The following is a 26,797-nucleotide window of genomic DNA, read 5'->3' on the forward strand; positions in this document are numbered from 1 at the left end:
GGTCAATAGTTGCCGATAACGGCAAGGAATGTTATTTCGTCGCTTACTTTTTGTATGAACACGACCTGCAAATGTCTGCGTAATTCCGAGCGATATCATGAGAAGGCGGAAGCGAGCACTCAGGAACGAAACAGTGTTCCCTTGATGCTGTTTCGATCGCCGAGCCTAAATTGAAACCTCGCTGCTGATACACATCTGCAGACATGCTTCCTCAGATGCCAAACATCAATGCGCACACCCACAACGCGACATCATTGTTCCGAAGCAGCCTTGGGGAGATCCCAGACCAAGCTTCTGAAGATGATCGTCCCGCAGTGGATATCCTAGCGGGATTGGCCTTAGTGGAGTAACCATGACCATCGTTCGACCAGCATCGTCTCAGCTCTCCGGTCAGGGTCTGTGCTCTCGGTATCACAGCCTCCCTCGACGGCCATCATCGTGTTTGGCCATGGCAGCAAGGGGTCGCGGGCACTATCTTGCCTTGGTGGATCGGAGACGCAGACCGCTGAATGCTTGTGTCTATGCTAAGCTTTGGAACGCTGACAAGCCACCACCAGCAAGCTGTATATAAACCTCACTGCTCGTCCTCCAAGTTTCGATATCACCATCACTCAACATTCAAACCAACCAGACTCGCTTTCTTCTCTTCCTTCCATCCTTCTAATTACTTTCTTGCGCCGGTCGCTTGCTTAATTCACTACTCATTACATCTTTCTCACTCAATACTCTCGACAATCTTCGACTCTTTCTAAACTTTTTTTATCAACCAACTCTATTATCATCAAGATGCGTTACTCTCTCGCCGCCATTGCTGCTATTGCCGCCTCCGTCCAGGCCCACGGTGTCGTCTCTGAGATCCAGGGTGCCAATGGTGTAACCATGCCTGGTCTGTCCGTCCAGGACGGTACTCCTCGTGACTGCGCCTCTCCTCTCTGCGGTTCCGAGGCTGATACTTCCATCATCCGCACCCGCGAGATGGGTGGCAAGGCCTCTGCTCTTGGACGCACCCAGGGTGGCGGTGCCGTTGACGCTAGTGCCGCTATCGCCATGTTCATGGGAGGTGCTGGAGGTGCTGGTGCCGGTGCCGCAGCTGGTGCCAAGCGTGGCCTCCTCGATGCTCTTACCGGTGGTGGCGCTGGTGGCGCTGGTGGCGCTGGTGCTGCCTCTGCTGGCACCAAGTCCACAGGAACTGAGGGTGGTGTCGCCAAAGCCGCAGGTACCGGAGCCACCTCTGGCCTGCCCACCACTGCCGACGACGGCACCATCACCATGACCTTCCACCAAGTCAACCAGGACGGTGCCGGTCCCTTGACCGCCCAGATCGACGCCACCTCCGCTGGTACCGACCCCGCCGCCTTCCAGGACGCAACAGTCATGCAGAACGTCCCCGGTATCGGTATTGGAGGTCTCTCCGCCGCCGCCGTCAAGGACTTCCCCGTCAAGGTCCAGATGCCCGCTGGCATGACCTGCTCCGGTACCGCCGGTGGCGCCACCAACGTCTGCATCGTTCGCATGCAGAACTCTGCCCTCGCTGGTCCTTTCGGTGGCTCTGCTGCCTTCACCCAGAGCGCTGCCGCTAAGAAGCGCGCGGTCGAGTACAACCTCCGCAAGCGCCACATGGCCCGCGGTATCCTCGGAAAGCCCGAGTAAGCTTCTCACCATCAAGCTTTCTCTACATCGGCCCACGACAACACATAGCAATCTCGGATAACGCGACAAACAAGAGTTGGATATAATATAATGACAATAACAAGGAAGAGATGAAGAACAACTTTGTGGTTTTGCTGGGCAATTCCTAGAGAAAAAGAGAAAGAGATATTCAAAGTACATACGAGTATGAATAAAGTGAGCTCGGCTTTCCAAGATCCATGTTTGATGGGTCTTGGTGCCACTCCTTTAGTTCTGTACATAACTGACCTACCATACACTCATTTACTTGAGCTGTTTTAAGTTGTTTGTTTATATAAACTGTAATTAGATGGATGGAATGGGGGACGGGACTGCGGAAGGGGGAGTTGTTCCTTGACGGTTTTGGATAGGAGCATCTTTTCTCTTTCGTGGGTTTTGTCTGATTTTGTATATAGATGAATGTGAGCGAGTCTGGTTTAAAACTTCTTGGTCTTGCATGTGTGATTTAGGTGAGTGAACAATTAGCTGATAGGGGACTGATGGTCATCGCTGGCAGGCATAGGAAAAAGGTCCTGACGGACACGTAACAGTCTTCAATGGCACAAGAGAAACAGTAGCTGACTTGAATTCACCAACTCCCTTGGAATTGTGCTACAAGAGCAAGATATCACGCAACCTTTGCTCCACAAACCACACATCCGATCTATGTTTAACAATATCTAGAGTACGACTCCGGAGAACATTGCAAAGGTCCTCAAACAGTGTTTGGGCAGATTTTTCGTAATCCGGTGTGATAGCCCAGATCTCGCGTTCTCGCTTAGAGAGCAAGGAAAGTAGTGCATATATACGATCGCGTGGGTCCACACAAACAGTTTGCTCTGTCATAGACAAGAGGGACGTTAGACGAGACAAGCGCTTCCGAGAGGTGGATCCATCGGACCTTTTGGAGGCATTTGTCTGGGTTATTATCTTCCAGGCGTCTCCCCTGAAAAGCGGCAAGTCATCGCTAGAAGATTCCACCCATTTATGAGCGATCCATTCCAATGCCGCAGTTGTAATGGTACATTTTCCACACATGACAATGACGTCGGTCGAGAGAACATATTCTTGCAGGATCCATGTGCGAGTCCAGTACGGGTTATAAAAGAGGTAATTGAGTCCTGCAGCGTACGGAGCCAAGCCTGCGACCGGGACGGTTTTTTCCGAATGCATCCTCTTCAAGCGCTTGATGTCTTTTGCTGCGTCCTTAATCGCGGCACCAAACCAAGCTATCGTCAACTCTGCCTGCTTGTATATGGACCCCATCATGGCGACTTGGTGATTCTTCTCCTTGTCGTTGGTTTGGTCGATAGATAGAGCGTCGATCCAGAGGTAATCGTCGTATTTCACGTCCCGTAGGCGGCTGAGGAGATCCCAGAGATTTTGGCGCACAGTAAAGGGCTGTCCATTGAGCAAGATCTGTTTCGTGGGAGATGGCAATCCCCACACGTATGAGACGGCGGTATACGGAGGTGCATTGGCCAGCGATGTTACATGGAGTCCAAGAGAGATAGTCGATGAGGGCGCGACTTCCGAAGACTCTAACTCAAGTTTGAGCAGTCGGGTATTGAAAGTAGGTCTGAGATCCAATGGAGCGGACTGGTGTACTGTTGACATTGCGAGGAGATAGCCCGTTTTAGGGTGTTCGATCTCGAATTACCCTATGTAAGGTCGGAACTATATATCTGGGTAGGTGTAAGCATTGTAGGTCTCGTGCTGCTCTGCAGCCTACATGGGTATGGGAATAGGAAAATAGGAGATTTTGGCAGCAATGTAGACTCCCGGCATATCTGCTCATACGTACCACGTGGTTACTGTTCTTTCTCGTTGTAGGTAGTGCAAACCCATGTACTACTTTCTTTTCTGCGACGGGTTAACCCCGTCATAAGATGTCACGTTGATGATGACGAGCAACCAATGCCTTTACATAAAGCGCCCGTAAGTATCGTTGAGAAGGGGTCGACGAGGCTGAAACGCCATCGCAGAAGACGGCAGCCTGCTTACTGTGTGCTCGGCTGAGCGCCTGCGATACGATACAGCCAATAGAAACCTCGGTCCACACCATGACCCATGATATTACTCCTAGACTTCATTTTAGTAACTCTGGGTATATACTCAGTGTAAAGACTTGTTCTGAAGTGGTAAAGCTGCTGTATATAACATGTAAGAGACCTACGGATGGAGTGGATCCTGAAGTGTGGAGTCGCGCTAGGGTCGCTGATCGCCGGCGCGTCACTCCTACAGACATTTTGCGCCTCACGCAGCGTCTCTTGAACAACATATTCCTCTGCTAAGCATATTCGACATGGGCAAAGGAACCGACAAGCTATACATCACCCACTCCGAGTGGTCCTCTTCGGATGCGTTCGGTAATGCGCGCGGTGCAAACAGCGCAAATCGAGCCTCCGCTGCCGGCCTATCCTCGACCTTCAGGCGCCTACCCTTCAACTACTGCGCCGTCTCGCTCCAGCCCTTTACAGATCCCGTATGCACATCATCGGGCACCATCTTCGATCTCACCCACATCCTTACATGGCTATCGAAACACCCCGACACGAATCCCGTCGACGGAACGCCATTGAAGCGTGCCGACCTCATCACGCTTAACTTTACCAAGAACGAGGACGGCGAATACGTTGATCCGGTCACATACAAGGTCTTCACAGACAACACCCACATCGTTGCGCTGAGGAAGAGCGGCAATGTCTTCGCATGGGACACGGTTGAGAGACTGAACATCAAGGCGAAGAATTGGCAGGATCTGGTCAGCGACGACCCATTTACACGGAAGGACATCATCACGCTTCAGGACCCTCAGAGCATTGAGTCAAGAGACTTCAGCTCATACAAGCATGTGAAGGACGGAGACACAGTGGTGGCAGAGGCGGAGACTGGTGTGAATAAAGAGGCGCTAGGCAACGCCGCGAAGATTCTCAAGGCGAAAGAAGCAGTTGCGAAGGCGCGCGAGAACAGGAAGATCAAGGAGCAAAGCGGAATCACATCGAAAGCGCTCGCCAACCTACCGAGGAACGGCACAGTAGCATCGACATCCACCGAACCCAAGAAACCAGCATACAATGCCGCTGTATATACCTCTGGTAAAGCGGCTGCGTCCTTTACCTCGACCGGTGTCACACCGCATACCTCCGGCGAACGCGCCCTCCTGTCAGACGAAGATTATATGCTCAAGCCGAAGCGAATCAAGAACAAGGGATATGCACGCATCTCCACCTCACTCGGCGACCTGAACGTCGAACTCCTCCCCGAATACGCACCGCGCGCAGTATGGAACTTTGTCAAGCTGGCACAGAAAGGATACTACAGCCACACAATCTTCCACAGGAACATCAAAGGCTTCATGATACAAGGTGGTGATCCAACAGGCACCGGAAGAGGCGGGCAAAGCATATGGGGCAAGCCGTTCGAAGATGAATTCGAGGGTCCGGAGAGGCACAACGCCAGAGGCGTACTTAGTATGGCGAACAAGGGCAAGGGCACCAACACGAGCCAGTTCTTCATCACGTACCGCGCCGTGCCGCATCTCGACCGCAAACACACGATTTTCGCACGAGTAGTTGGTGGTTTAGATACCACACTACGATCTATGGAGGTCGCAGAAGTAGGCGAGAAGGATAAGCCTGTCGATGACATCGAGATACTAGACGTAGTAGTCTTTGTCGACCCGTTCGAAGAATGGCAGAAGGAGCGCAAAGACAAGGAGAACAAAGACCTGGAGGCTGAGGAGATTAAGCGGCAAGGCGGCACAGCAGATGACAAGACAACATGGACAGGCAAGCGCATACGCGCAGATGGTACTGTGGAAAACGGCACCGGTGAGGGTCTCGGCGTAGGCAAGTATCTTCAAGCCGCGAAACAAGAGATACAAAATCAGGGTGACGATGAGATAGTCGGATATGTGGATGACGAAGAGGATGTTGCGCCCGTCAAGAAGAAAGCTAAGACTGGAGGTTTTGGCAACTTTGACGCCTGGTAAGGTGTTCAATGAGTCCCGAATGGAGGTTAGACAGCATTAAAATGATACCCCAACACGTTTTACCTTGCACATTCCAAGACTTGGTTGCATGTTTCTCCATGTTGGGCATGACTACAACGCGACTAAAACCGCAAAGTCCACGCCAATCTAGCACCACGCGGAAATTGTCCACTGCACCTCGCTGACTACGCACATGACTGTATATAACACAGCCAAACAACACTCTTGGCTCCGTCGGCGTTAGCGTAAAGCCTGTTGGGCGTACCATCATCTTGCAATCGGTGTGCAAGGAGCAAGTATGCCCAGACCAATCAACGCAGCGGATGTGCGGGGTGGTGGTGTAGTTGGGAAGGTACGGACAACTGCGGCACACGTTGCCATACTTGAATTGCGTTTCTAATCATCGTGCACAGAGCGTAGTACGGGATGTTGCGGAAGCATGTTTGGTCGACCAGGACGAATCCAAGTGTTAGTCGTCCGTTGATGCGGGGAAAAACGAACGGTGATAGGTGATAACGATGATGTATGCACACATGCATGACGGAGGTAGAGACAAAAGAGGGCTAGGTCGCGCCTACCTCAGCTCGTTGACATCACAGCTGATCGCCGGCTTTACTATTTTACCTTTAAGCAAATCCACATCAAGCTTCAAGAAGTCTTATTTATTTCGTCTTTGTCTGCCAATTCTCGGTATACTAATACACCAAACAACATCATGTCTTCATCCGACATCCCCTCCTCTTGTCGCGCAGTCGTGATTGAGAAGAAAGGTGCACCTTGGACGATCAAAGATGTTCCCATCTCTGCGCCCAAGTCGGGGGAGGTCCTGATCAAGGTACTTGCATGTGGCATCTGCCATTCGGATAGCTTTATGCAGCAGGGCCATCTGGGGGAGGTCTACCCTCGCGTCCCAGGACACGAAGTCATTGGAAAGGTAATCGCAGTTGGTGATGGCGAAAAGAAGTGGAAGATTGGAGACCGTGTCGGCGGAGGATGGCATGGTGCTCATGATGGGAGCTGCAAATCGTGCAATAAAGGGATGTTCCAGATGTGCGAGAATGAGCTTGTTAATGGGGTTAGTAGGGATGGTGGATGTAAGTTTACCTTTCTGTTGGCAAATACTGAGATATGCAAGATGATGGACTGACATGAGTGATATCAGATGCTGAGTACTGTACTCTACGCAGCGAGGCTGCAGTGCGTATTCCCGCCGATGCCAATGCCGCCGAATACGCTCCCCTACTCTGCGCTGGCGTCACAGTGTTCAATGGCATCCGCAAGATGAACATTCAACAGGGCGACACTGTCGCTGTGCAAGGTCTTGGTGGCCTAGGTCATTTGGCACTCCAATACGCCCGCAAGATGGGGTACCGCACGGTCGCTGTATCCTCTTCGGATAGCAAAAGGGACTTCGCTGCCCAGCTTGGCGCAAACGACTACATCGACACATCAAAAGAGAATGCGGCAGAGGCACTACAAAAGATGGGTGGCGCAAGCCTCATTGTTGTGACGGCACCGAACCCGCAGATCATAGGGCCGCTGGTTGATGGCCTTGGACCTCTGGGCAAACTGCTTGTCCTTGCTCCCGTGGGCGATATTCCAGTCAACACCGTGAGCCTAATCATGAAGGGCAAATCGGTCCATGGATGGCCATCCGGACACGCGCTGGACAGCGAGGAAGCGATTGACTTTGCGGAGAAACAGGGCGTGAAGTGCATGGTCGAGAAGTTCCCATTCGACAAAGTAGAGGATGCTGTTAAGCACATGGAAAGTGGAAAGGTGAGGTTCAGGAGTGTGATCGTTATGGAGTAAGAAGTCCAAGAAGTTCCGCGCATGGCAAGGATGCTGGACGCGGTCAGCGCGGGTATGGAAACCATAGAAAAACGTCAGGAACTATAGCTGAGGAGATGATTGAAACAATGAAACAATTGCCATTATGCGAAATGTCTTGCTATATGAAGCCCGCATATGGGCTCGTGGTCGTGCCGGGATGATGGAGGTTTGCGTGCAAGGAAGCGGTGACGAGGTAGTTAAAGCGCGAAGAGCGGCCATCAAGGTAGGCGCTGTCGAGTCTATAACCATCACACAGACGTCAAACCCGTCATACGTACACTCCAAGAAAGCCAAGTCCGCATCTTGATAGCTTGTCTCTTCTCGGCTCATAAACTCCACGTGCGAATGCACACACGCGCCACAGCCATGCAGGCGCCATAACCGTCTCATCTCAGGCATTGTGGTTCGCGCCTCGCCCGCCAGTCCATACGCAGCCGCCGAGGCAGCTCAATTAAGTACACGCGCGACACACACCTCTCACACATCTCCTGTCCAGCTCCGGGTACCTGCATCTGAAGCGCGGTCGCGACATGTAACGCCTGCGCTGGCTCGCCCAGCCAATGGGCGGCTGCAACGCAGCATCGACACTAACCACCGCCTACCCCGTTGTTTCAGAAAACTGAGTAACGGCCACTTGCGACACTCAGATAGCTGTACAAGGACTGCCCGTCTCGTGGCTACCCACTTGAGCTTGATGAGGCAAAGGTAAGGTAAGGGTCTTCTGTGTGCGGATAGGACGGGTGTCCTTGTAGATCTACCTTAAGATGTGGCGGGTCCCGCCGCCGGTCCCAACGCTGCCTGAGTTTGGTTGTTGAGCGACTGAATATCACGAAGATCGCGGCTCTCCTCTCTTCTCCTTTCCTTTCTTTTGCGAACCATTTTCCTTCTTAACGCTGTGCGTCTTTGTTCCCCAACAGTTCGTTTCGGAAATATTCGCTCTTTTGCAGGCCCGGTGCCAGGAAGAAACAACAGTTGTTCCCTCGTTCGTACATTGCGTCATTCACGTTCCTTATTGCAGCTTTTTGGATAGTTCTGTATAGACAAGGCGATCATTGGTATATCTGCGCACTGTCGTTACACCATTGTGTCGAAACAGTTCTGTCGACATCCCCATACATGAGAAGTGGGGCGCATCACCATCTCTCCCAGAAGGTTGACAGCAAGAGTTCTGAAAACTGGTCACCCACGGCAACGCGCAGTCAGCGGAACATCACAGCGAAAATACTCAGTACAGTCGGCAGGCGGCAGCGCTCTAAACTTCGCACGACGCAAACAATCCCGCTGTCTTGAAAACGTCATACCGCCTATTCAAACGCCAGTCGTCTCACCACCTCCGGAAGGCATCTTTCCACTAGGACATCCAGGCTTCGTGGTCGAAGTTCGAGATTGGCATTGGAACTCTGGGTCACGGTCCTTTCTCCATTCGAGACCTACGGGTCTGCCGACCCCAACTCACGAAAACCTACACAACACACACAATGCAACCCGCCTCAATACGTTCAGCCTTGGTGGCGCTCACGCTTGCGTCGATATCCTCAGCAACAACAGTGTCACTCTCGGCTTTCATTCCGCGGATCAACAACCTTCCAACGTCTTGCAACACCGTCTACAACTCGGCCATCGCCGGGTGCTCACCCGATGACTTCAAATCCGGCGCAACATGTACCGCTTCCTGCGTGCGAGGCCTTTCAGCACTCGCAGAGGAAGTGAAAGACAAGTGTGCAGACGTCGATGCGGGCGAGTTGAGCATCATTGGCGTCTTCCAGAACGGACTTGGTATCCAGAGTCTATGTCCAGGAGTGACCATCGTAACGACCTCAAGCGAGACTGCACAGAAGACAAGCACAAAGACATCAGAGCAAGCAACAAGCACCCAGGCGGTCTTAACGTCTACAAGTTTCACAAACTCAGCAATCGAAGCGACGTCGACTTCATCAAGTTCAACAGCAGATTCGGACGATGGGGATGACGAGCCGACCACCTCAGCGCAACCAACAAGTACAAGTTCGTCGACAGGAGGCTTGACGCTGGATCCGAATGCTACCGGAACATTCTCGACTTCCGTCGCGCCACCTACAGACACTGCGCAGGCGGCGGATCCGACACGAGCACCCAACGCCCAGCTATCAAACACTGACTCGGGCGGTGGCTCACCGTTCGACGTCGTTGCAGTGGGCGCATCATGGCAGCTCAAAGCTTCGGATCTGTCGATAGCAAGTCTGTCTGCGATAGCCATCGTTCTGCTTACCTGCAGTTAGCAGCGCAGCCGTCTACACTTTCCTTATGTTTATGCATTGCCGAAGAGGCTCACGATATGGCGTTGGAGTTTGCATTGTTTGTACTATACCCGCATTGATGGATTAGCAGAGAAGGGTTACGACCGCCGGGTGTGTCAGAGAGACCATGTGTCACGGAGTAGTCATGTAGCATATATGGACACAATTAAGGGCACTCATAGCAGCGAAAGCTTGCATGAAACGAAGAATTACAAGTGCATGCTTACCTCACCTTTCCAAATACCTCGCATGTAATCCTCCTTCTGCCTGCGCATTTATCCAACCTTTTCAAATTACTCTCATGCGGTCTTGTTGCTCTCCGGCAATCGAACCTTCCGGCCAACAGCCCCCCTGCCAGGTAAGCGAGAGGTAGCTGCACCCCAGACGTAATCGCCTTCCCGCCCAGTCGACTTATCGTCAGCCCTCCACTAACCCAGCCCCACCATGCAGGCGCACAGGAGCATAGTCGAGGACCATGAGGAAGACGTTATTGCTGTGTTTCATCCACGGCTTCAAGGTACGTGTCATTTACGCGATACCCTCATTACGTCATCGCTGGGGTCGTATCTCCCTGTCTCAGGCCCAGCCATGTGCAATGCGACGCCCGGTGCGATTTGAACAAATGCGAGAACGATACTAACGTGCGCTATAGGGTGGAGATGAAACATTCAGAACCTTCCCGAGCCACGTGAAGGCGCTCCTCCAGCATGCGCTGCCCAAAGTCACCGTCCTCACCATCACGTACCCCCGGTTTGAGACGCGAGGCGACTTGCACGAGTGCGTCGGTCGCTTCAAAGAATGGCTGCAAAATAAAGTCATAGACCTCGAGGTCGCCAATTCGACGCCGTCGCCCACCGTCGACCCTTCTGTGCGCACGATACTCGTAGGCCATTCGATGGGCGGCATCGTGGCGGCTGAGACGCTCCTCTCCATCCTGGCTGAACAGCCGATCCATTCACAGTCCAACTCACAAACCGGCTCTACGGGATCGCTTGCCGACCATTCGACGCTCATGTTCCCGTATATACAAGGCATTCTCGCTTTCGATACACCATACCTTGGCATAGCGCCTGGCGTAGTGGCACATGGCGCGGAGAAGCATTGGAATACCGCGAGTTCGGCATACTCAGCGTACAACAACCTTGCAGGCGCATTTGGATGGGGTGGCAGGGACACTGCGGCTGGTGCCATCGATACGAGCAAGATGCTCCCAGCACCCTCGTCTACTGGCGACGCAGCATCGGCACCGCTCTGGCAACGCTACGGAAAGGTGGCCATGTTTGCTGGTGCGGCGGGCGCAATTGCAGCAGGAGGTGCAGCAGCCTACATGAAGAAAGACCAGATAACGCAGGGCGTATCATGGGCCACATCACATCTAGAATTCGTCGGAGTCTTAGCCCGCCCCGAAGAGATGCGAAAGCGACTCGAGAAGATTGCGACACTCACCACGAGCCACGGTCTCGGCTTCTGCAATATGCACACCACGCTCGGCCACGCCGTCAACAGCGAGAACAAGGAACACGGTTGGACGGGCAAAGTCGCAGGCAAAGACCGCACCTTCTGCAACCTACCCAAAGGCCCTCTCAAAGACTTCTTCATGCCCGCGGTGAACGACAAGGCTACAGCAGAAACCTGGGCCCATACATCCATGTTCGAGCCTCGCAACAACCCCGGCTACTACACGCTCAGCGAGACAGCCAAAGAGAAGATTATCGAGTGGACAGAGAGTACCGACTGGTACGAAGAGAGCGAGGGACCATTGACCGGAGAGGTCGGTGAGGAAGCGGAGATTGTAGAGAGACAAGAGGTAGATGAGCAGATGCAGAAAGAAGCTGATAGGAAGGAAGCAGAGGAATTACAGAAGGCGAGGGAGAGGGGTGATGTCGATGCGCTCGAGGATGAGGGCGAATTTGTGGACTTGAAGAGGACGGGTGAGGTTGTGAATGGGGATGAGGAGGCGAGGAAGAGGAGGGAGTTGTGAGTAGTGTGGGGGGGTTGTTTTGTGAGTCTGTATACCCTTTGATTCTATGAGAATGAATACATGACCCTTCTCAGCAAGAGCGGAACATTTTCAGATCCCCAAATAGGTGATATCCGCGGTGCCTGTTTCAATGTCCGGTTCACAGCTTATATTGCATGCCCGCACGGCGTTCGTTCTCTTGCAAGTTAGCTCATCAAGGCTGGGCGGCACCCAGACCGGTAAGACCACTTGGCGTACAGGCCCCCGATAGTTATTGGGGTTCTGTCCACCAGTAGCATCGCTCGATAAACAACTGCCCTGTAATTTGCTGCAAGCAGTCATTATGGCCCCCAATGTTCAAACGTACATTCAGTCTGCTTGCGTCTCCGTTTTTCACCGTCCTGCGTCTCCTTTTCTTCCTCTCATGGAGATTGGAATGTCATGACTTTTCGATTCTGTGTCCTACTTTATACGTGGCTCACAGCAGTTTGGGTAGGGCACTGTCTGGGGCAGGCGGTTACTGTGGAACCGCTTGTCGTCGCACCTAGCGGGCATTGGTAACTTGCCATGATTATGAGCTTGAGATTCAACTAATCGTGGAATAGGGACGGCGCAGACGGTCCGTGGTCAACCTTTGACCTCTCCGTGGGCAATCCAGTCCAGTCTTTTCGATGTATTCCTGGCATAACATCTCCGGTCGTGATCGTGCCGAGGGAGAGCAAATGGTGCAATGATACATGCGCTTTCTTTTACGGCGATTGGTCGAACACCTGGGAAGGGGTAGAACCACGCAATCGTATGCCTGTAGAAATAGATGAATACCTCAGCAGCTACCCCGACATTAGCGAAAAAGGCCAAGAAGGCAACCCGAACCTCGCTTCATTCGGCGTTGATGATGTATACCTCGGAAAGACTGCGCAAGATCGCAAAATCTCCTCGCAATATATTGCTGAGGCTTTTTGGAAGAGGTTCCAACTTGGGACACTTGGTCTCTTCCCGGGATCCGTCGGTCCCCCTGGGGCAGCACGACCTTCACTCCTCTTATCACTCTGGAACTCAAGAGGCATTCCTAGCTTGAGCTTTGGCTACACAGCGGGCTCTTCTAATCGTACGTGTGACCAATCTGGGAGGACACATGGCTCATGGCTGAATCTTTTCGCAGGCAAAACGTCGGCTAGTCTGGTCTTGGGCGGTTACGATTCTTCACGATTCGATCCTGCAACTACTACGCAATGGGGCTTCACAATCCAGAATAGCACTTGGTTCTTCATACACTTAAGCGCAATCACTATTAATGGGGTCGCTTCGTGGGAATCCGCCCCAGAACCAGAGAAACGATCCCTGCGAACGGCATTTCCAATTGATTCCGCAATTCCACAAATATGGCTCCCGGAGGAGGCTTGTGTAATGTTCGAAACGGCATTCGGACTAGTCTGGGATGACACATCGGAACTGTATCTTATCAACGATACAACGCATACACGACTTTTACGCGAGAATCCCGAGGTACGATTTACTATCGGACTTGACAACCAAGCAACAAATTACACGCTTCCATATTCGGCTTTCGATCTCAGGCTCACATACCCTTTTGTGGATACCGCTACATACTACTTCCCGTTGAAGCGAGCTTCAGAGCCCGCACAACACATGCTCGGTCGAACATTTCTGCAAGAAACTTACATCACCGTCAACTACGAAACACAGAGTTTCAATTTAAGTCAAGCGTCTCATGATAGTAGCTCCACGAACATCGTGTCAATCCCTTCACTATCCGAACCCAGCCAAACTTCAGATCTGCCTCTACCTTCACCCACGAACAGCCCGGAGGAACTTTCTTCAGCTGCGTATGCGGGAATCGGCGTAGGCGCGGGCACCCTGGCGCTCTCGGCATTGTGTCTGATCGTAGCCTGGAAGAGAAAATGGGTACCTTTCCGCCGACGCAAGACCTCGAACGGGGACGGCCAGAACGACCACAACAAAGCCGAACTACATGGCGAGCACAAGCCGGGGATTGAGGCTATGGAGAAAGAGAGATTCGAGCTAGATGCAGGCTCGGGCAAGCATGAGGCAATGGACAGGGAAGCATCTGAACTCCAGACAGTGGAGAATGCCCGGGAACTGAAGGGCTCAGGTAAAGTAGGCGTTGCGGAAGTTCAGGGTAGTGGTTTGGTACACGAGCTACCTGGTCATGCTGATGACATATGAGTATCAAATGAGGGGACTCGCAGTTCTTCGTAGATATGTGTCTTACATGACAGGGCTATAATGTATCATTGAGAGTAAGATTTTTGGAGAACATACCGTGATTTCGCTCATGCTTCCGATCGACAAAAGAAAGTACCTAGATTGGTTAGCGCTAGACAAGCTTTTCACGCGCACGTTGGCGTCTTCAACGCTTCGTGCATCGTCCGTTCAACCCATGCCTCGATGTCATTTAACCCCACAAGACGTATTCCAGAAGCGCCACAAGATCGATCCGCAGAAACCCCACGAGCGATGGCATCCCCTGCACGACACGCATTCACAAAGCACGTCAACCGCACGTCGATGAAGCTGTGTTGAGCCCTCAAACATTAATATAAATGTACACTGTGTATCTCTAATACAACGACTCAACTAGCAATCTAAGCGCTGTCGATATGACAGAATGTATCATCACCCTCCTAAGCGTCATCAACATCCATTTCATCACCCCAGTCCTCCTCGTTGGCATCACCATCCGTGGTCTCGCTTTCATCCTGAACGTCCTCGTCGGCCACCGGCTCAGCAGGAGTCTCGGTCCTCGTAATAAGATACTCTGCACTCCGCTCGTAATCTTCTTCCCACTGTTCCAAACCGTTGATACCACCGCCCACGAAATAAAGGTATCCAACCTCGCCTGCAACTCTCCTGACCTGTCGCTCCCATTCCTCGCGCTCTTCTTTCTCTTTCAATGTTTCCTCAAAGCCCGGTTCGACTTCCACGTCGTCTGTCGTCTCAGAGTAGGACAGTGAGCTACGTGGCGGCCGGGGGCGCGCAATATTACCGCGTGCGCGTCGTTCCGCCGAACGGACCATTTCTTTGTTGTTCTGGTGGGCAAGACGACTAAAGTATCCGGATATCGGGTGGTCCCAGAACTCGTTGTTGATGGGCATGTCGCCCAAGCCGTGCTTGCGACGTAGCGCCGCCTCGGTCTTGTCTCGGGCTTCCCAGGCTCGTCGCAGCTCGGCATCCGAATGCATTTGTTTGCGGATGTCTGCGATTGTCTGGCGCAGTATGGGGTTGCCTCTGCGTGTTTGCGTGGGTGTAGGATGCTGGTTGCGCGAGCGTGGTGTCGTCTGGTGCACGAGTGTGTGTGAGGCGGCAAGAGCGCTTGGTCTCTCCCACCAAGCCTCGTACTTTGTGGGTTGCGCCTCAGGCATTGTCGTGGGGTAAGATGATACCAAGGAGTCACAAATGGGGCACAACGAAGGTAATTTGTTGGGTAAGACTGCTGCCTGGATGTTGTGGGAGTCGAATCGTTCGTGAGCGTCGTCCCACGCTCGCTCGCGCTCCCAGCGTAGCTGCTCCTCCTTGCGTGTCTTCTCGAGTCGCTGCTTCGCTATCAGGTACCCGTTTCTTGCTCTGTTCCACCGTCGGTTGCGCATGTACCCTAGAGGTCTTAATCCGCCTTCGGCTACCAGCTTCTTAAGTGCAACGTCGGACTTTGCTCTAGCCTGCGAAACAGTGCATTTGGAACACCATGGAGTATGTTGTGGATTGGAGGGGTGGAGCTCATGGTGACATCGAGTCGCGGTCCCTATCTTGTGACCATAAGGTGAGTGAGCAAACGGCTGTTTCTTGCTAGGTGAGAACAGCAACGTGTCGTCTGGGGTGAACATCATCGGCATGGTGGGTATGATGGTCTGGCTGATGTATTTGTTGATTTATGCTGGTGAAGCTAGTGTGCATTATTGTGGTGGAAAAAGATGGGGTCGCGTGCTGTGGTTTACCACAGATTAGCGAGGCACTCGTGTTGTGGGCTGGGGCCTATGAACCTGAAAAAATAGAGACTCTAACTTTGAATGTAGCAGGCGCAAAGGGGCGTGTAGTGCGAGGTTTTTAAACGTGAGTTGCACTCCAGCCCTATTCAATGAGGCGCATGAGGCGCGTCAGGGCGTCATCGTGCTCGCTTCTGATTGGTGTGCTGTCCCAGAAGTCTCACGCGAGCAGTCATCGAGGCCGTCCGTGCGCCATTTAGTCTACCGTCACCCACACGCTGACTGGCTTCGTGGGGGCCTCAGATCTCATAAAGAGCGCGGGAGCCGATGCTAGAGCACGTCGCGTATGTAACAGGAAGTCAGAAGCTGTTTTGCCACCCCGGTCAACAGCTTTCACCATGTATCGTCGCCATGGGCCAGGATGTCTACCTTCACCTTCGCACATGCGCTGCCTAGGTAGCCTTGCGACACTCAGTATCTGGCGCTAAGCACTCACCTTCACTTGCACAGCTTGATGTAGAAATCATAGAGTCAGTCCATGCCAGTCTTGACTGGTCATTCTAACGACGCCATCTATATCCATTTCTTCTCATAGCTATGCTCAATCGTCTTCGCAAGTCTTAACTCAATCGCTCATTACAGAAGTCGTATCACGTATATATCGCTATTCACTGCGATACGCCAAGCTGAGTTTGCCGACCGAGTCGCCGTAAACGAACGTGACGGACGATCGAAATCGCAAGTCACCGCAGCATTCACTGTCGAAGTTGGACTTGAGGATAATGCCCAAGCGTTGCCATCTTACGCCTTTAAAACAACTCTCCTTTGTCAACACTTCTGCGTCGAGATCACGATATGGAGCAGAAGCAGCCGAGAGCGTCGCGAAGGTCTGTCTCGTTCAATCCAGAAGCACCAACTTTCAGTCCAACGGCAGCCGAGACTAGCATGTCCACCGGACTCGCAGGACCAACTCCGCCTACCAGTCCACGACAGAAGTCCAGGATGCGAGACGTCTGTGATGGTAAGTCTACTCACTCGCCAGCACCGCTAGCAAGACTGACTAGATGGTAGAAGACTCGCCTTTCCGGCCTACTAGAGACCTGCGACCCAACTACCAAGGCTACGAAGAGCTCAAGTTCGGAGCAAAGCCATGGCAGTCACTCAAGCAGGAGGATATGCCGTTGAATTCCCTTCAGGAGATGCTACGAGGTAACGTCAATCTCATCACGATGCGAAGATCCAAAGCTGACTTATCAGACCACCACATTACCTTGAACCGCGGTAGACCCGGTGCAATCTCTCGAAGCAATCTCACAGGAAACCCCGTCAACAGCCTGCGTACCATATTCTCTGGCCAGCACCTCGAACCCGACTCCAATGCGCCAGACGTCGCCGAGCTGAGTGCGGGCCTCGGTCTACCCCGTATCAAGAAGGAGACAACTAACGTCGACTCCCCAACATGCTCCCACAAGTCCCATGGCTCTGAAGGTCTTTCAGAAGGCGTCTTTGGTAAGCTCATAGGGCGGGCGCTGGACAAGCCGTTAACCGCTAATACCCTAGCCCAATATCTCAACGGCAAAGAAGCACCACTGGACGACGTCGCTAAGACACCTCTACGTCGCCAGAGCTATACTCAATACAGGTATCCAGAGTGTGTGGATGAAGAATTCCCGCCCACGAAAGTAGTTCCCGCGCCTCCGGGCTTCATGGGCGAACGTCCTCGTAGGATCTTCGCAGAGGAGCGTACGTCTATCAACCCAGCGGGCATGCAGTCACCATTACAGCAAATATCTACAGATCCTGCGGGATTCGGACAGCCTCGACGCTTTAGCAACCTCCAGACCCCCAACTGGCCGCCACACCGTGATCATGTACCTGAGGTTCCCAGTCCAAGAGGTTACCGCTCACGAGCACTCACCCGTACCAAGCGCACTGATCAAGGTCCCGAGCCTTCGCACGCCGATATTTACCCCGACGATGCGAACGTCATGCCGCGCCGCCCGTCGTACCGATCAGAGCCTACAGAGATGTTCCCCAGTTTTGTGCCAGCGGTGCTTCCCGAGAGGCCGTTCCGTGCAGAGAATACTGTAGTCTGGCCCACTCCAGCAGAAGTCTATGCACAGAAGCCTGACAACCCACAGAGACGCAGCGGTTTCGCTCGCGGCATCTCAGCATTGAAGAACCATGCGCCAGTACGATGGTCCCTATCAGAACCTTCCTCCATGGCTCACTACACGCAGCAGTTCGGAGAGCCCTCCCACCCTTTCGCCTTCACTTTCCCCGCCCCAGCCCCGTCTATCACCCCGCCGTTCGACATCTTCGAGAACCACCATGTTCCCTCATATGCTGACATCCACGATGCTGACGCTGAGATGGAGTGCCTCCTAGCTATTCTCCCCAACATTTTCGACCTCGATCTACCTGAGATGCCATGCGACACGCGCCCCCTTACCCCCTGTCAGACCGACGGTACTCGTTATGGCCTGAAGTACTACGGTATCGGTTCAGGTGATACCTGGGCGTGTCCTGCTGCGCGTGAGGATGAGCCATTCAGGGTCCGTCCGCGTGATCATGATGGTTGGGGTGGATGGCAGTGGGCTATCGACAGGGGTTGGGGCAACGAGTAAGCTATCATTGCGAGTATGTCTAACGCATTCTTAACTGACCCTATATTCAAGTGCGAACGCTAGGCAATGAGTAACAAATATGGCTTGGATGGTGGGAACGTTGGAGTGTGATGAAGGCACAGTCAGGAACTCTCTGAATATTGTGTCGACGAAGGGGTACTGGGCGGCAATATGGTACTGCTGCGGCGTCTTTCATGTCAGTCATCATGGAAACAAAGGCTTACATATGATCATGGGTGAAGAATTGTCGTTAGACGGTAACGAAGAAATCATCCATCATTACATTAAGCAATCAAGAACATTAAACCCAATATTCACTCACTTTGATGTTCTCAAAGAAAACATAACGATTACGACGATACTGAGAAGGTCATGTTCATAAGGATATTGAATAACAGGTCAAGAAGCTAAGTGTAATCTAAGGATGGTCTTCAATACACTGCACCCCAACGCCCAGACAAATGTCCGTCCGTGTACTCATGCCGAAATCCTCATCGTCTACCCAGAAGCCATTCATTGCGCTGCACGTGCCACACCAACAAAACGGTTGCTCCTCAATCCGTGTCATAGTCCGTCTGTTGGCTCGCCCGCTCGTTATCAAATGTAGCGCCGTACCGACACCGATACCGCACCTGATCAAGAAGAAGGGTTAATATGTGCCTTCAGATTCAGGGGTTGCACGCCGTGTTGGGGTGTCGCAGTGCCGGAACCAGCTTGTGGGGTACCCATTCCAGATAGTGGACTTACGGCTCCGCTTGGTGGGACGGGGATCTGGATATCTTCGGGGCTTCCAGAAACCATGGATTCGGGTAGCTCGGGGATCTTGATGCGTTTTGCCACGTTGTTGTAGGAGGAGGGTATGATCTGGAGAAGTGTTAGTGTAAAGATAGAGATGGCAGAGAGCGTCATTGAATGAACTTACCTCGATGATCTCATCGCGAGGGAACTCGAGCTTGGGTATGTCGGCTGCATTACATGCCATCAGGTATCCGTAAAGCACACGAAGGACAGACTCGTGAGCGATGATGAGAAGATCGTTCTCTTCACGCTCAAGCTCTAGAATGATGGGCTCCATGCGCACGGCTAGATCGTGGTATGACTCTGCGCGCGGATACCTATGGTGGTATGGGTCTGCTTCGTGCTTCTTCACTTCCTCGGGGAACTCCTGGCGGATCTTGGCTTCTGACATCTTCTCACATACACCAGGGTTCATCTGGCTCATTTGCGACCGCTGTCTGACGCGGTAGCCCATGGAAGCTAGAACCTCTGACGTCTGTACAGTCCTGCGGCGCGTAGAAGTCCAGATAGTCAACGGTTTCAACGATGCATCAGTTGCTCCCGACTCAATCAGCTTCTGCTTCTCCTCTTCGCGGTACTTCAAGAGCACTTCGCTCATCTTCTTAGCATATTCATGACCTGCTGGTGACAGATCTGCGTCCGCTTTGTACGAGTCCTCCTCCCGCGTAGTTCCAGCCCGAGCAAAGTACGTTTGCCGTGACTTGATGTGAAGATTAAGCAGGTAAAAGACGATGCGTTGGGACAGATATCCGAAAGCGCAATTATTGACCACCACTCGCTCGCCAGCGTTGATCATCTTGATCCAGTGCAGGTCTGGCTCCTCCATGGTCTCGAAATGCGGTATCCGCGCGTTGATGCGTGCTAGATAGTCGTGAACCGCATCCTCGTCCTTCCATCCTTGGTAATCTGGCGAAGAGATTTTGACCCGACGGACGTTCTCTTGGATGATGCGTTCGTCGGTACAATGTGATTCGATGAATACTGTCTGGATCCCGTTCTTGGCGAATTCTTTCGCTAAAGACCTCCGGCCTTGACTGATTGCATTGACGGCATCGTAAATAGCCACCTGGCCCTTGTCGTTTTCCAGAAAGTGGTAGATGTCCTCACGGCACTTTTTCAGGATCTTGTTACGTAGTAGGACAGATTGTGGTGATGCGTTCAGAAAGAAGTAGTCGTCGGGCACATCGTTGTCCGGACCTAGCGTAGCGCGCCGGTAGTCGCCAAGATGAAACACGTGCGTCTTGACACCCAGCCACCGGAGGTAACGGGCTAAGGCGACGGATGTGTGTGTCTTTCCTCGAGCTGGCAGTCCGCAGGTGGCGATGACTATACGACCGGAATGGAACAGGCGGCCTGACTCTGTGCTATAGAGTTGAGCGGGAGCCATTTCCTCTTTGGTGGGTAAGTCGTGGATTGCGTCGACAAAAGTGCTCGACCGCCGCCGGAAGCGGGGTGAGTTTGCGTATATCTCAGCGGTACTGTTCATGATAAGTGAATGTCCTGTTCAGGAGGTGGCCAGCGTTGGTACTTTCGCATTGCTGCGGGAAGTGGGGTCATGGCACTCACAGTAGGGTATCCATAATTGCAAATTCTTCAGGTTGATGGAAGTAAGTGATGGAAAGGGAAGAAGTGCAAGATGCACTGGAGGAGAAACGGTCGAATGTCAATGAAATAGAGTTGGGTTCGGTTCAAGGTCACAGTTCCAAGGTTCCGGCGATGATAGCGTTTGCCGAGAGATGTCAGCAAACAAGGTGCGGCAACCCGTAACAGTCAAGTGCAGCAAGTTCCACGTAACAGTGTCGCAGAAGGGTCTGGAGTCTGGGAGTAGTCAGGCAGCACTTTGCGGGGTTTGGTAGTCAATGATCCCAAAAAGCAAGCATGGTATCAACGGGCGGCACGTCCTGAGTACTAGAGATCTGATAAGCTCTAGCGTCACTAGGTCACATCACGTGACGGCTTTAGAATTTCTGTTCGATATCGTCATGCTAGCGAACGCGACCCAACATCGCCCTCCAACCGTTTACTGCCATTTCCATCCCACCTTGTGCAAGCTCTCCCACACTGTAGGGAGTTTTTAGTTTGACCTCGGCACATATTTTCGCCATGGCCACTCCGCTGCAATTCAACCCAGCGCAGGAACAAGCTGTCGCCGACATCCTATCACGCCCTCGCGCCGCCAATACCGGTCCATTCGCACAATTCCTAAATGTATACGATGCGTTCCAAGAGCGGAGAGAAGCATTGGGTCTCAGCAACCCGGGCACAGTCGAGAACATTGCGAGAGAGGTCCAACGCGATGTCTTCCTGAACAACTCCAGCTTCTCAGGCCTGCGCGCCGAGCTCACCAAGGCCTTCAGCGCCGCTCCTCTATTCCAGGTTGCGCACTCGTTGTCTATGGGATCGCAGGTCATGCCACCATACTCATACATGGTTCTTTACGGATCACCACGGGTTTGTCGCTCAGGTCATCTGCAGCCTTCTCAAGCTGACTTTTCAAGGTGTTCATGCAAGGAAACCTCGATAACGAGCTTGCCTTCTCCGGTCGCTTCAACTGGCGCTGGACGTCAGCATTCGTTACCAAGACCGCCGTCCAGCTCACATCACAAGGCAACATGGTGTCGCTCGAGAACGACTACACTGGCGCCGATTTCTCCGCTTCGCTAAAGGCTGTCAACCCCTCCATACTCGATGGCGGTATTACTGGCATGCTCATGGCAAGCTACCTCCAGGCCGTCACCCCCAAGCTCTCACTCGGTATCGATGCTTTCTGGACCCGCCCCGCTATGGCATACCCACCAGAGCTGAACGTCTCATATGCGGCACGTTACAGGGCTGTCGACTGGATGGCGTGCGGTCAGATCATTCCTGATCGTGGTGTATTGGAGGCTTCATACTGGCGCAGGCTTACAGACAAGGTTGAGACGGGTATCAACTGCAACCTCGCATTCGCTGGAATTGGCCCTGGAGGACCCATGGCCGGACCACAGAAGGAGGGCAACGTCACAATCGGTGCCAAGTACGACTTCCGTCAGTCGTCATACAGGGCGCAAATCGACAACCAGGGCAAGGTCTCATGTTTGTTGGAGAAGATGATTGCGCCGCCGATCCGTGTGACCTTCTCAGGTGAAATCGACCACAAGAGCGTAAGTCTTGCCAACTCCCTATCTGGTTGCAAACACTGACAAACTCGTAGAACGCCGCCAAGCTTGGTCTGGCCGTTGCGATAGAAGCCGCCGACGAGGCCATCATGGAACAGCAAGAACAACAGGGCGCCGCAATGTCAGCCGGCTCGATCCCCTTCTAAACGCCTCTCCACACACCCATGTATCGACTATAATACCATGACTCTTCTCTTTGCTGTATTACCACCTTTCTTGGAGCGAGCGTCGTCTGCAAACCCAGCGTCACCGCTTTCCTGGTCTCATCCCACTATCTGCGGAATGATCGCGGTACTGAATGCGCGCGGCTGGGGTGATTTATGAATGTAAAAGGCGCAACGTTGACATCTGATGGAATACGAGCTTTGGTAGACCGGGATTCGGCGAAGCATCTATGTCGCCAGACGTTTGCATGTCGACATGAGACGATGTATTTGTACATATAGTAGCATAGCCAGTGGGCGCAAAAAAATAAAATGTACAGAAACAATCGGGGGTTTTTTCTTTTGCAAGCTGAATATGTGATGCAATACATTATCGTGGAGTCGAGAAATATAGTACAGATCGTTACGGCGTAAAACTCTCGCCGCTCTATGTACAAGTTCAGCCCGTTCCACGCACCGCCATCCTAGTAAAACAGATGTGAAGAGCTCAACGTTTTTATTGTTTGAGTCGCATTCAGTCGAATCGCCAAATCGGAATTTTCGTCGTCTACAAAGCAGGCTTTGCGCCTGTTGGCTGGCCAGGTGTCGGCGCACCGGGGGCCATGAACTGTCAAATGTTAGCGAGATGTTCAAAAACGCTCATCGTGGAACGGCTGGTAGCCGAACGCAACAACTCATAGTCTCAACGTACCTCATTTTGCGCCCTCTGTGCCTGCAACTCAGCCCTCTCCTGCTCAACAATCATCTGCTCCTCGCTGTACGCCAATGCCCATGGCACACCGAGCAGCAGCGCACTTGTGCTCACCACCCAGAGAGTCTTGCCGCCCATGTTCAGACCGCTCTTGAACCATGAAGTGATTGTGTTGGCTTTTGAGGAGACGGAACGGCGTGTGCTGGCGGGGATCATGTCTTGTAGGGCGATGATGCGGTCGTAGAGGGTCTCGTCAGGTGTTACGGAGTGGATGGAGGATGTGTCTGACTCTGCAGTGGTACATTTAGTTTTCGGATATCTTTTATATACCCTCTTCTATGCGCCAGGCGCTTCTAGGGAGTGGTTTGCGGTATCGTACCAGAATCGGTATCCCACTCATCGTCGTCATGCGGGCCTTCCTGCTCGCGCACAAACTCCTCATCCATGACTTCTTCGAGCTTGACCATTTTGGCGGTTGTTCGAGTGTACGATTGGTTTAGTTAGGGTATAGGGCGTTAGCGACTGATGCACGTCGAGATAGGTTGGTCGTGTTGGGCCTCGAGCTGCTGGTGACGATGATTGCCCTACTATCAAAAAGTTAGCACAATCTGTGATGACATAAGTGCCACTAGCGTCGTCGCACGTGCTTTGGGCAGGCCTTGGAACATTACACCTGCAACCACCCTCAATCACGCGCGAATCCTTTTCTCTCATTTTCCGAGCCTCTTCGTTTCGATCAGCATCTAAAATGTGGTCATCGTGGTTGTTTTATGTATAAAACTCGAGCCACAAATATGATGAGGCTGGGGACTGATAGCACCGACGCTTCAATATTACCACATCACCCCTGGCTGTGGAGTGATCAACTTTGTAGAAACCTCAATTATGACTTCTCTCGCGCGTAATAAGCGAATAGGATCGTCTTCAAACCGGTGAACTAGGCGCGACCACTTACTACCCAGAATGCCTGTTGACCCTGGACCATGGATCCACGTAGACGATACCCTTCTGAGGGTCTTCCATTACCTGTTGACTGATACTCTACAACACTCCCATTCGAGGGTCAAAGTACCTGTAAATTTAGATCGCCGTTGTTGTAAGCGACAATTAAATTAAAATCTATAGTGCCCATCCTACGCCCATCGTATGGCAACGAACATACCCACCACGCACCTCTTCTTATACAGGTTTTTGACGGAGTATAAAAATAACTGTTGGTCCCCAACAATGAAGCGTAGAGAGAAGGCCAACCAACTCGCAGAGTCCATCGAGATCCGTGACGCCTGTACTTCTCACACATATCGCTTGCCCCCTGAACTCGTACTCGAAATTGCAGAACGATTGCGACCTATTGACAAGCGTTGTCTGCGACTCGCGTGCCGTCGATATGCCTTGCTCTTGAACGACGAGCAAAAGATTAAGAGGGATGTACACGAACGGGAAGCGTTGAAGGAAAGACTTGTGAGGGACATTGAAAACAAACGATACTTCAGGTCGGCCGAGGAAGAGATCAGTCGGATTGATGCCAATCTTCTCTGCTCGGCCTGTGACGCAACTAGATTGACCTCTGTGTCCACATCTACACACGGATGGCATCTATGTCCAGCGAAGTCTGGGTAAAAAAGGTCGGCGACTTGAATGTGTTCCGTGGAAGGAATCGAGACTCCATACATACATGGGCCACACCAGCCTCATAAGATGTCCGGCAGAGAACTGCGAAACGACCCTCATGGTCTGTTCTCACGAGAGAACTATCTCGACATATTTGACGCGTAACTTAGTACTATGGCAGTCCGTCCCATCTGATCCCCAGTAGTGCACTCAACTCGAAGACCGAACGGTCTGGGGGAAGCAATGTGAGGTAAGAAATTGCGAAGTATTCACTTGGATGGCTCAGGACCAATGTCAATTTTGGGCGCCACACGATCACGGATTCGACCTCGGGAGAATGCACTGGATGTGGCACGCGCTTAACACCTGTAGGGTTCGACTTCGCCTGCTGCGCTCTGCTGTACCAGACAGCGACATTGTTATCGCCTGCGTGCCGGCGTACCAATACCTTGAGCTCATGTATTGCCGTCGATGTAATGTCGATGCCGTGCAAACTTCCCGCGCTTCACGGGACATATCATCATCGGCCCGCTTGCGGCCAACAAGCCGGCTACAAACTAACAGGCAGCGGCCCATCGCGCGGATCACCAAACTAGTCCCAAATAATAGCATTCACAAACAAAGAGTTGCGTTTTCACGGAGCGCACCCATAATGCGCAATGTTCCCTCCCAGTGTCGTGTCTGCTGGGTGCTGGCACTCTAGGGGCGATCCTATTGGCTGCATTGAAGAGCTAGCCTAAAGCGAACGCTCGTCTGCAGCTCCCCGCATGTCGCTGTACTCCGTAGTACATCCGTGCTTACATGTATATAACCAGCGGCCCAACCGCATATTTATCGTGAGCGAAACTTCATCCTATCATTAACAATGGGTAATCAACCCTCAGTCCCCCAACCGGGCACCAAATTTCAGGTCATCGGTGCTGGCCTCTCGCGCACCGGAACCTCCTCTTTCAGCGAAGCATTGCACATCTTACTCAATGGGCCCGTCTACCACGGTGGTACACAGGCTACTCTCGGAGCTGAGAAAGAGATCAAACCGTTGATCAAAATTCTTAATCATTCGCCACCACAGTCGCCCTCCGAGACACAGCTTGTCCACGAGCTGCTGAAGCAGCGCTTGGACGGCTACGCCGCAGCCACCGACATGCCATTCAATGGACTGGTCAAAGAGCTAGTCGAAGTGTATCCTGATGCGCTGGTCATATGCACGGTTCGGGACCCAGACGCGTGGGTGAAGAGCATAGGAGTTGTATCGAACGCAGCGACAATGTGGTTTCTGCGTTTTGTACTCTTCCCTCTTCCAGGCATGCGCCACTTTCCCGACTTTACCGACGGCCTGGGGAAGCAATGGGTCCAGTTGTATGGCAAAAGGGACGGGGTTTCCACCCAAGACTGGGACGCGCACATTTCTTACTTGAAGAGAGTCGTGCCTGAAGATAGACTGTTCTTCTTCGATGTCAGGGACGGTTGGGAGCCGCTGTGTAAGGCACTGGGGAAAGAGGTCCCAAAAGATATTCCATTCCCGAGGATCAACGATGGAGAGGCCATCGATAGATTAGCGAAGAAGATGATCAACAAGGGTCTGATGAGATGGCTGGCCATCTCTGCTATGGTGGGGGCTGCTGTTATTCCCTATTACTTCCTGAAGCGGTAGAGAGACTCAGTTCTATTGACGCTCTTGTCTTGTTCATAACTTCTTTTTGTCTCAACTCCCGTACAGCAGTGTTGCTGGGATCATAAAGAGCAGGATTCAAGTGGCACGCTGGCTGCGTTGGTGATGGGTGAGCAATATGCTTTGTTGGATCTTGCTAGAATCGGAGTCACTTCTAGTAGCTCGTGCAGGCAGTATGTTGCCACTGTTGAAGTCCGAGTAATGGAAAGAGACAGCCTGCAAAAGACGAATCCTCATATAACCGTATTGCGAGTCCGCCAGTCAGCTCGAGGCGGATTCGTCTCCATTGAGAACAACGTACCTAGATACTTTCCACACATCCAGATGATGCAATTTCCTTCCTACTAGTGCGCGTTGGGGCTATGTGCATTGACAACTTGGCA

General features: G+C 52.4%; 13 protein-coding genes across 13 annotated transcripts; 9 read left to right on the forward strand and 4 right to left on the reverse strand.

Annotated features, from left to right (window-relative positions):
- The first annotated feature begins 757 nt into the window (after window positions 1-757).
- Window positions 758-2,133, forward strand: BKA58DRAFT_27761 (uncharacterized protein). Its single transcript, XM_046166815.1, has 2 exons — window positions 758-1,745; window positions 1,802-2,133. Exon 1 carries the CDS (start codon window positions 787-789, stop codon window positions 1,648-1,650), a length of 864 nt encoding a protein of 287 aa, XP_046031846.1. The 5' UTR covers window positions 758-786; the 3' UTR covers window positions 1,651-1,745; window positions 1,802-2,133.
- On the reverse strand, window positions 2,058-3,639 carry BKA58DRAFT_374194 (heterokaryon incompatibility protein-domain-containing protein). The gene has a single exon (XM_046169302.1). The coding sequence runs from the start codon at window positions 3,283-3,285 to the stop codon at window positions 2,281-2,283; it is 1,005 nt and encodes a 334-aa protein (XP_046031847.1). The 5' UTR covers window positions 3,286-3,639; the 3' UTR covers window positions 2,058-2,280.
- BKA58DRAFT_374195 (cyclophilin-like domain-containing protein) lies at window positions 3,522-5,733 on the forward strand. Its single transcript, XM_046169303.1, has 2 exons — window positions 3,522-3,589; window positions 3,673-5,733. The coding sequence occupies exon 2, from the start codon at window positions 3,974-3,976 to the stop codon at window positions 5,660-5,662; it is 1,689 nt and encodes a 562-aa protein (XP_046031848.1). The 5' UTR covers window positions 3,522-3,589; window positions 3,673-3,973; the 3' UTR covers window positions 5,663-5,733.
- Window positions 5,734-6,296: 563 nt separating this feature from the next.
- BKA58DRAFT_374196 (alcohol dehydrogenase) lies at window positions 6,297-7,668 on the forward strand. Its single transcript, XM_046169304.1, has 2 exons — window positions 6,297-6,756; window positions 6,825-7,668. The coding sequence occupies exons 1-2, from the start codon at window positions 6,378-6,380 to the stop codon at window positions 7,472-7,474; spliced, it is 1,029 nt and encodes a 342-aa protein (XP_046031849.1). The 5' UTR covers window positions 6,297-6,377; the 3' UTR covers window positions 7,475-7,668.
- A 1,066-nt stretch (window positions 7,669-8,734) lies between these two features.
- Window positions 8,735-9,828, forward strand: BKA58DRAFT_27911 (uncharacterized protein). The gene has a single exon (XM_046166821.1). The coding sequence runs from the start codon at window positions 8,974-8,976 to the stop codon at window positions 9,751-9,753; it is 780 nt and encodes a 259-aa protein (XP_046031850.1). The 5' UTR covers window positions 8,735-8,973; the 3' UTR covers window positions 9,754-9,828.
- Window positions 9,829-10,051: 223 nt separating this feature from the next.
- Window positions 10,052-12,081, forward strand: BKA58DRAFT_426319 (uncharacterized protein). The gene is made up of 2 exons (XM_046172956.1): window positions 10,052-10,288; window positions 10,424-12,081. The coding sequence occupies exons 1-2, from the start codon at window positions 10,247-10,249 to the stop codon at window positions 11,750-11,752; spliced, it is 1,371 nt and encodes a 456-aa protein (XP_046031851.1). The 5' UTR covers window positions 10,052-10,246; the 3' UTR covers window positions 11,753-12,081.
- Window positions 12,082-12,529: 448 nt separating this feature from the next.
- BKA58DRAFT_447645 (aspartic peptidase domain-containing protein) lies at window positions 12,530-14,014 on the forward strand (the record flags this gene model as incomplete). The annotated part of the gene is made up of 2 exons (XM_046174241.1): window positions 12,530-12,839; window positions 12,894-14,014. 2 exons carry the CDS (start codon window positions 12,530-12,532, stop codon window positions 13,937-13,939), a joined length of 1,356 nt encoding a protein of 451 aa, XP_046031852.1. The 3' UTR covers window positions 13,940-14,014.
- Window positions 14,015-14,292: 278 nt separating this feature from the next.
- Window positions 14,293-15,881, reverse strand: BKA58DRAFT_374202 (uncharacterized protein). The gene has a single exon (XM_046169305.1). The coding sequence runs from the start codon at window positions 15,601-15,603 to the stop codon at window positions 14,398-14,400; it is 1,206 nt and encodes a 401-aa protein (XP_046031853.1). The 5' UTR covers window positions 15,604-15,881; the 3' UTR covers window positions 14,293-14,397.
- Window positions 15,882-16,548: 667 nt separating this feature from the next.
- Window positions 16,549-18,320, forward strand: BKA58DRAFT_447647 (uncharacterized protein; the record flags this gene model as incomplete). The annotated part of the gene is made up of 2 exons (XM_046174242.1): window positions 16,549-16,714; window positions 16,765-18,320. The coding sequence occupies 2 exons, from the start codon at window positions 16,549-16,551 to the stop codon at window positions 18,318-18,320; spliced, it is 1,722 nt and encodes a 573-aa protein (XP_046031854.1).
- A 371-nt stretch (window positions 18,321-18,691) lies between these two features.
- Window positions 18,692-21,122, reverse strand: BKA58DRAFT_330090 (6-phosphofructo-2-kinase/fructose-2,6-biphosphatase 3). Its single transcript, XM_046168149.1, has 3 exons — window positions 20,685-21,122; window positions 19,243-20,596; window positions 18,692-19,184 (listed from the first exon to the last, which is right to left on the reverse strand). The coding sequence occupies exons 1-3, from the start codon at window positions 20,696-20,698 to the stop codon at window positions 18,957-18,959; spliced, it is 1,596 nt and encodes a 531-aa protein (XP_046031855.1). The 5' UTR covers window positions 20,699-21,122; the 3' UTR covers window positions 18,692-18,956.
- A 1-nt stretch (window position 21,123) lies between these two features.
- Window positions 21,124-22,764, forward strand: BKA58DRAFT_352272 (eukaryotic porin-domain-containing protein). Its single transcript, XM_046168568.1, has 3 exons — window positions 21,124-21,569; window positions 21,617-22,261; window positions 22,312-22,764. Exons 1-3 carry the CDS (start codon window positions 21,222-21,224, stop codon window positions 22,420-22,422), a joined length of 1,104 nt encoding a protein of 367 aa, XP_046031856.1. The 5' UTR covers window positions 21,124-21,221; the 3' UTR covers window positions 22,423-22,764.
- A 2-nt stretch (window positions 22,765-22,766) lies between these two features.
- Window positions 22,767-23,718, reverse strand: BKA58DRAFT_374212 (mitochondrial import receptor subunit tom22). The gene is made up of 3 exons (XM_046169306.1): window positions 23,511-23,718; window positions 23,132-23,421; window positions 22,767-23,047 (listed from the first exon to the last, which is right to left on the reverse strand). Exons 1-3 carry the CDS (start codon window positions 23,596-23,598, stop codon window positions 22,988-22,990), a joined length of 438 nt encoding a protein of 145 aa, XP_046031857.1. The 5' UTR covers window positions 23,599-23,718; the 3' UTR covers window positions 22,767-22,987.
- A 1,820-nt stretch (window positions 23,719-25,538) lies between these two features.
- Window positions 25,539-26,757, forward strand: BKA58DRAFT_374213 (P-loop containing nucleoside triphosphate hydrolase protein). Its single transcript, XM_046169307.1, has one exon. It carries the CDS (start codon window positions 25,608-25,610, stop codon window positions 26,394-26,396), a length of 789 nt encoding a protein of 262 aa, XP_046031858.1. The 5' UTR covers window positions 25,539-25,607; the 3' UTR covers window positions 26,397-26,757.
- The last annotated feature ends 40 nt before the right edge of the window (window positions 26,758-26,797 follow it).

Source organism: Alternaria rosae (assembly GCF_020736505.1).
Source record: "Alternaria rosae strain MPI-PUGE-AT-0040 chromosome Unknown BKA58scaffold_1, whole genome shotgun sequence".
Classification (NCBI taxonomy): domain Eukaryota; kingdom Fungi; phylum Ascomycota; class Dothideomycetes; order Pleosporales; family Pleosporaceae; genus Alternaria; species Alternaria rosae.

What these genes read in the sequence shown, in the direction of transcription:
- BKA58DRAFT_374202 (XM_046169305.1), bottom strand. Translation starts at nt 15,603, where the DNA reads ATGCCGATGATGTTCACCCCAGACGACACGTTGCTGTTCTCACCTAGC.
- BKA58DRAFT_374196 (XM_046169304.1), top strand. Translation starts at nt 6,378, where the DNA reads ATGTCTTCATCCGACATCCCCTCCTCTTGTCGCGCAGTCGTGATTGAG. An exon ending in GGTTAGTAGGGATGGTGGAT is followed by an intron (nt 6,757 to 6,824) that starts GTAAGTTTACCT and finishes GAGTGATATCAG; the next exon opens with ATGCTGAGTACTGTACTCTA.
- BKA58DRAFT_374194 (XM_046169302.1), bottom strand. Translation starts at nt 3,285, where the DNA reads ATGTCAACAGTACACCAGTCCGCTCCATTGGATCTCAGACCTACTTTC.
- BKA58DRAFT_374212 (XM_046169306.1), bottom strand. Translation starts at nt 23,598, where the DNA reads ATGGTCAAGCTCGAAGAAGTCATGGATGAGGAGTTTGTGCGCGAGCAG. An exon ending in TGAGTGGGATACCGATTCTG is followed by an intron (nt 23,422 to 23,510) that starts GTACGATACCGC and finishes GTACCACTGCAG; the next exon opens with AGTCAGACACATCCTCCATC. An exon ending in CACAGAGGGCGCAAAATGAG is followed by an intron (nt 23,048 to 23,131) that starts GTACGTTGAGAC and finishes AACATTTGACAG; the next exon opens with TTCATGGCCCCCGGTGCGCC.
- BKA58DRAFT_374195 (XM_046169303.1), top strand. Translation starts at nt 3,974, where the DNA reads ATGGGCAAAGGAACCGACAAGCTATACATCACCCACTCCGAGTGGTCC.
- BKA58DRAFT_27911 (XM_046166821.1), top strand. Translation starts at nt 8,974, where the DNA reads ATGCAACCCGCCTCAATACGTTCAGCCTTGGTGGCGCTCACGCTTGCG.
- BKA58DRAFT_27761 (XM_046166815.1), top strand. Translation starts at nt 787, where the DNA reads ATGCGTTACTCTCTCGCCGCCATTGCTGCTATTGCCGCCTCCGTCCAG.
- BKA58DRAFT_374213 (XM_046169307.1), top strand. Translation starts at nt 25,608, where the DNA reads ATGGGTAATCAACCCTCAGTCCCCCAACCGGGCACCAAATTTCAGGTC.
- BKA58DRAFT_426319 (XM_046172956.1), top strand. Translation starts at nt 10,247, where the DNA reads ATGAGGAAGACGTTATTGCTGTGTTTCATCCACGGCTTCAAG. An exon ending in GTTTCATCCACGGCTTCAAG is followed by an intron (nt 10,289 to 10,423) that starts GTACGTGTCATT and finishes CGTGCGCTATAG; the next exon opens with GGTGGAGATGAAACATTCAG.
- BKA58DRAFT_352272 (XM_046168568.1), top strand. Translation starts at nt 21,222, where the DNA reads ATGGCCACTCCGCTGCAATTCAACCCAGCGCAGGAACAAGCTGTCGCC. An exon ending in TTCTTTACGGATCACCACGG is followed by an intron (nt 21,570 to 21,616) that starts GTTTGTCGCTCA and finishes TGACTTTTCAAG; the next exon opens with GTGTTCATGCAAGGAAACCT. An exon ending in GTGAAATCGACCACAAGAGC is followed by an intron (nt 22,262 to 22,311) that starts GTAAGTCTTGCC and finishes ACAAACTCGTAG; the next exon opens with AACGCCGCCAAGCTTGGTCT.
- BKA58DRAFT_330090 (XM_046168149.1), bottom strand. An exon ending in CTCGCGATGAGATCATCGAG is followed by an intron (nt 19,185 to 19,242) that starts GTAAGTTCATTC and finishes ACACTTCTCCAG; the next exon opens with ATCATACCCTCCTCCTACAA.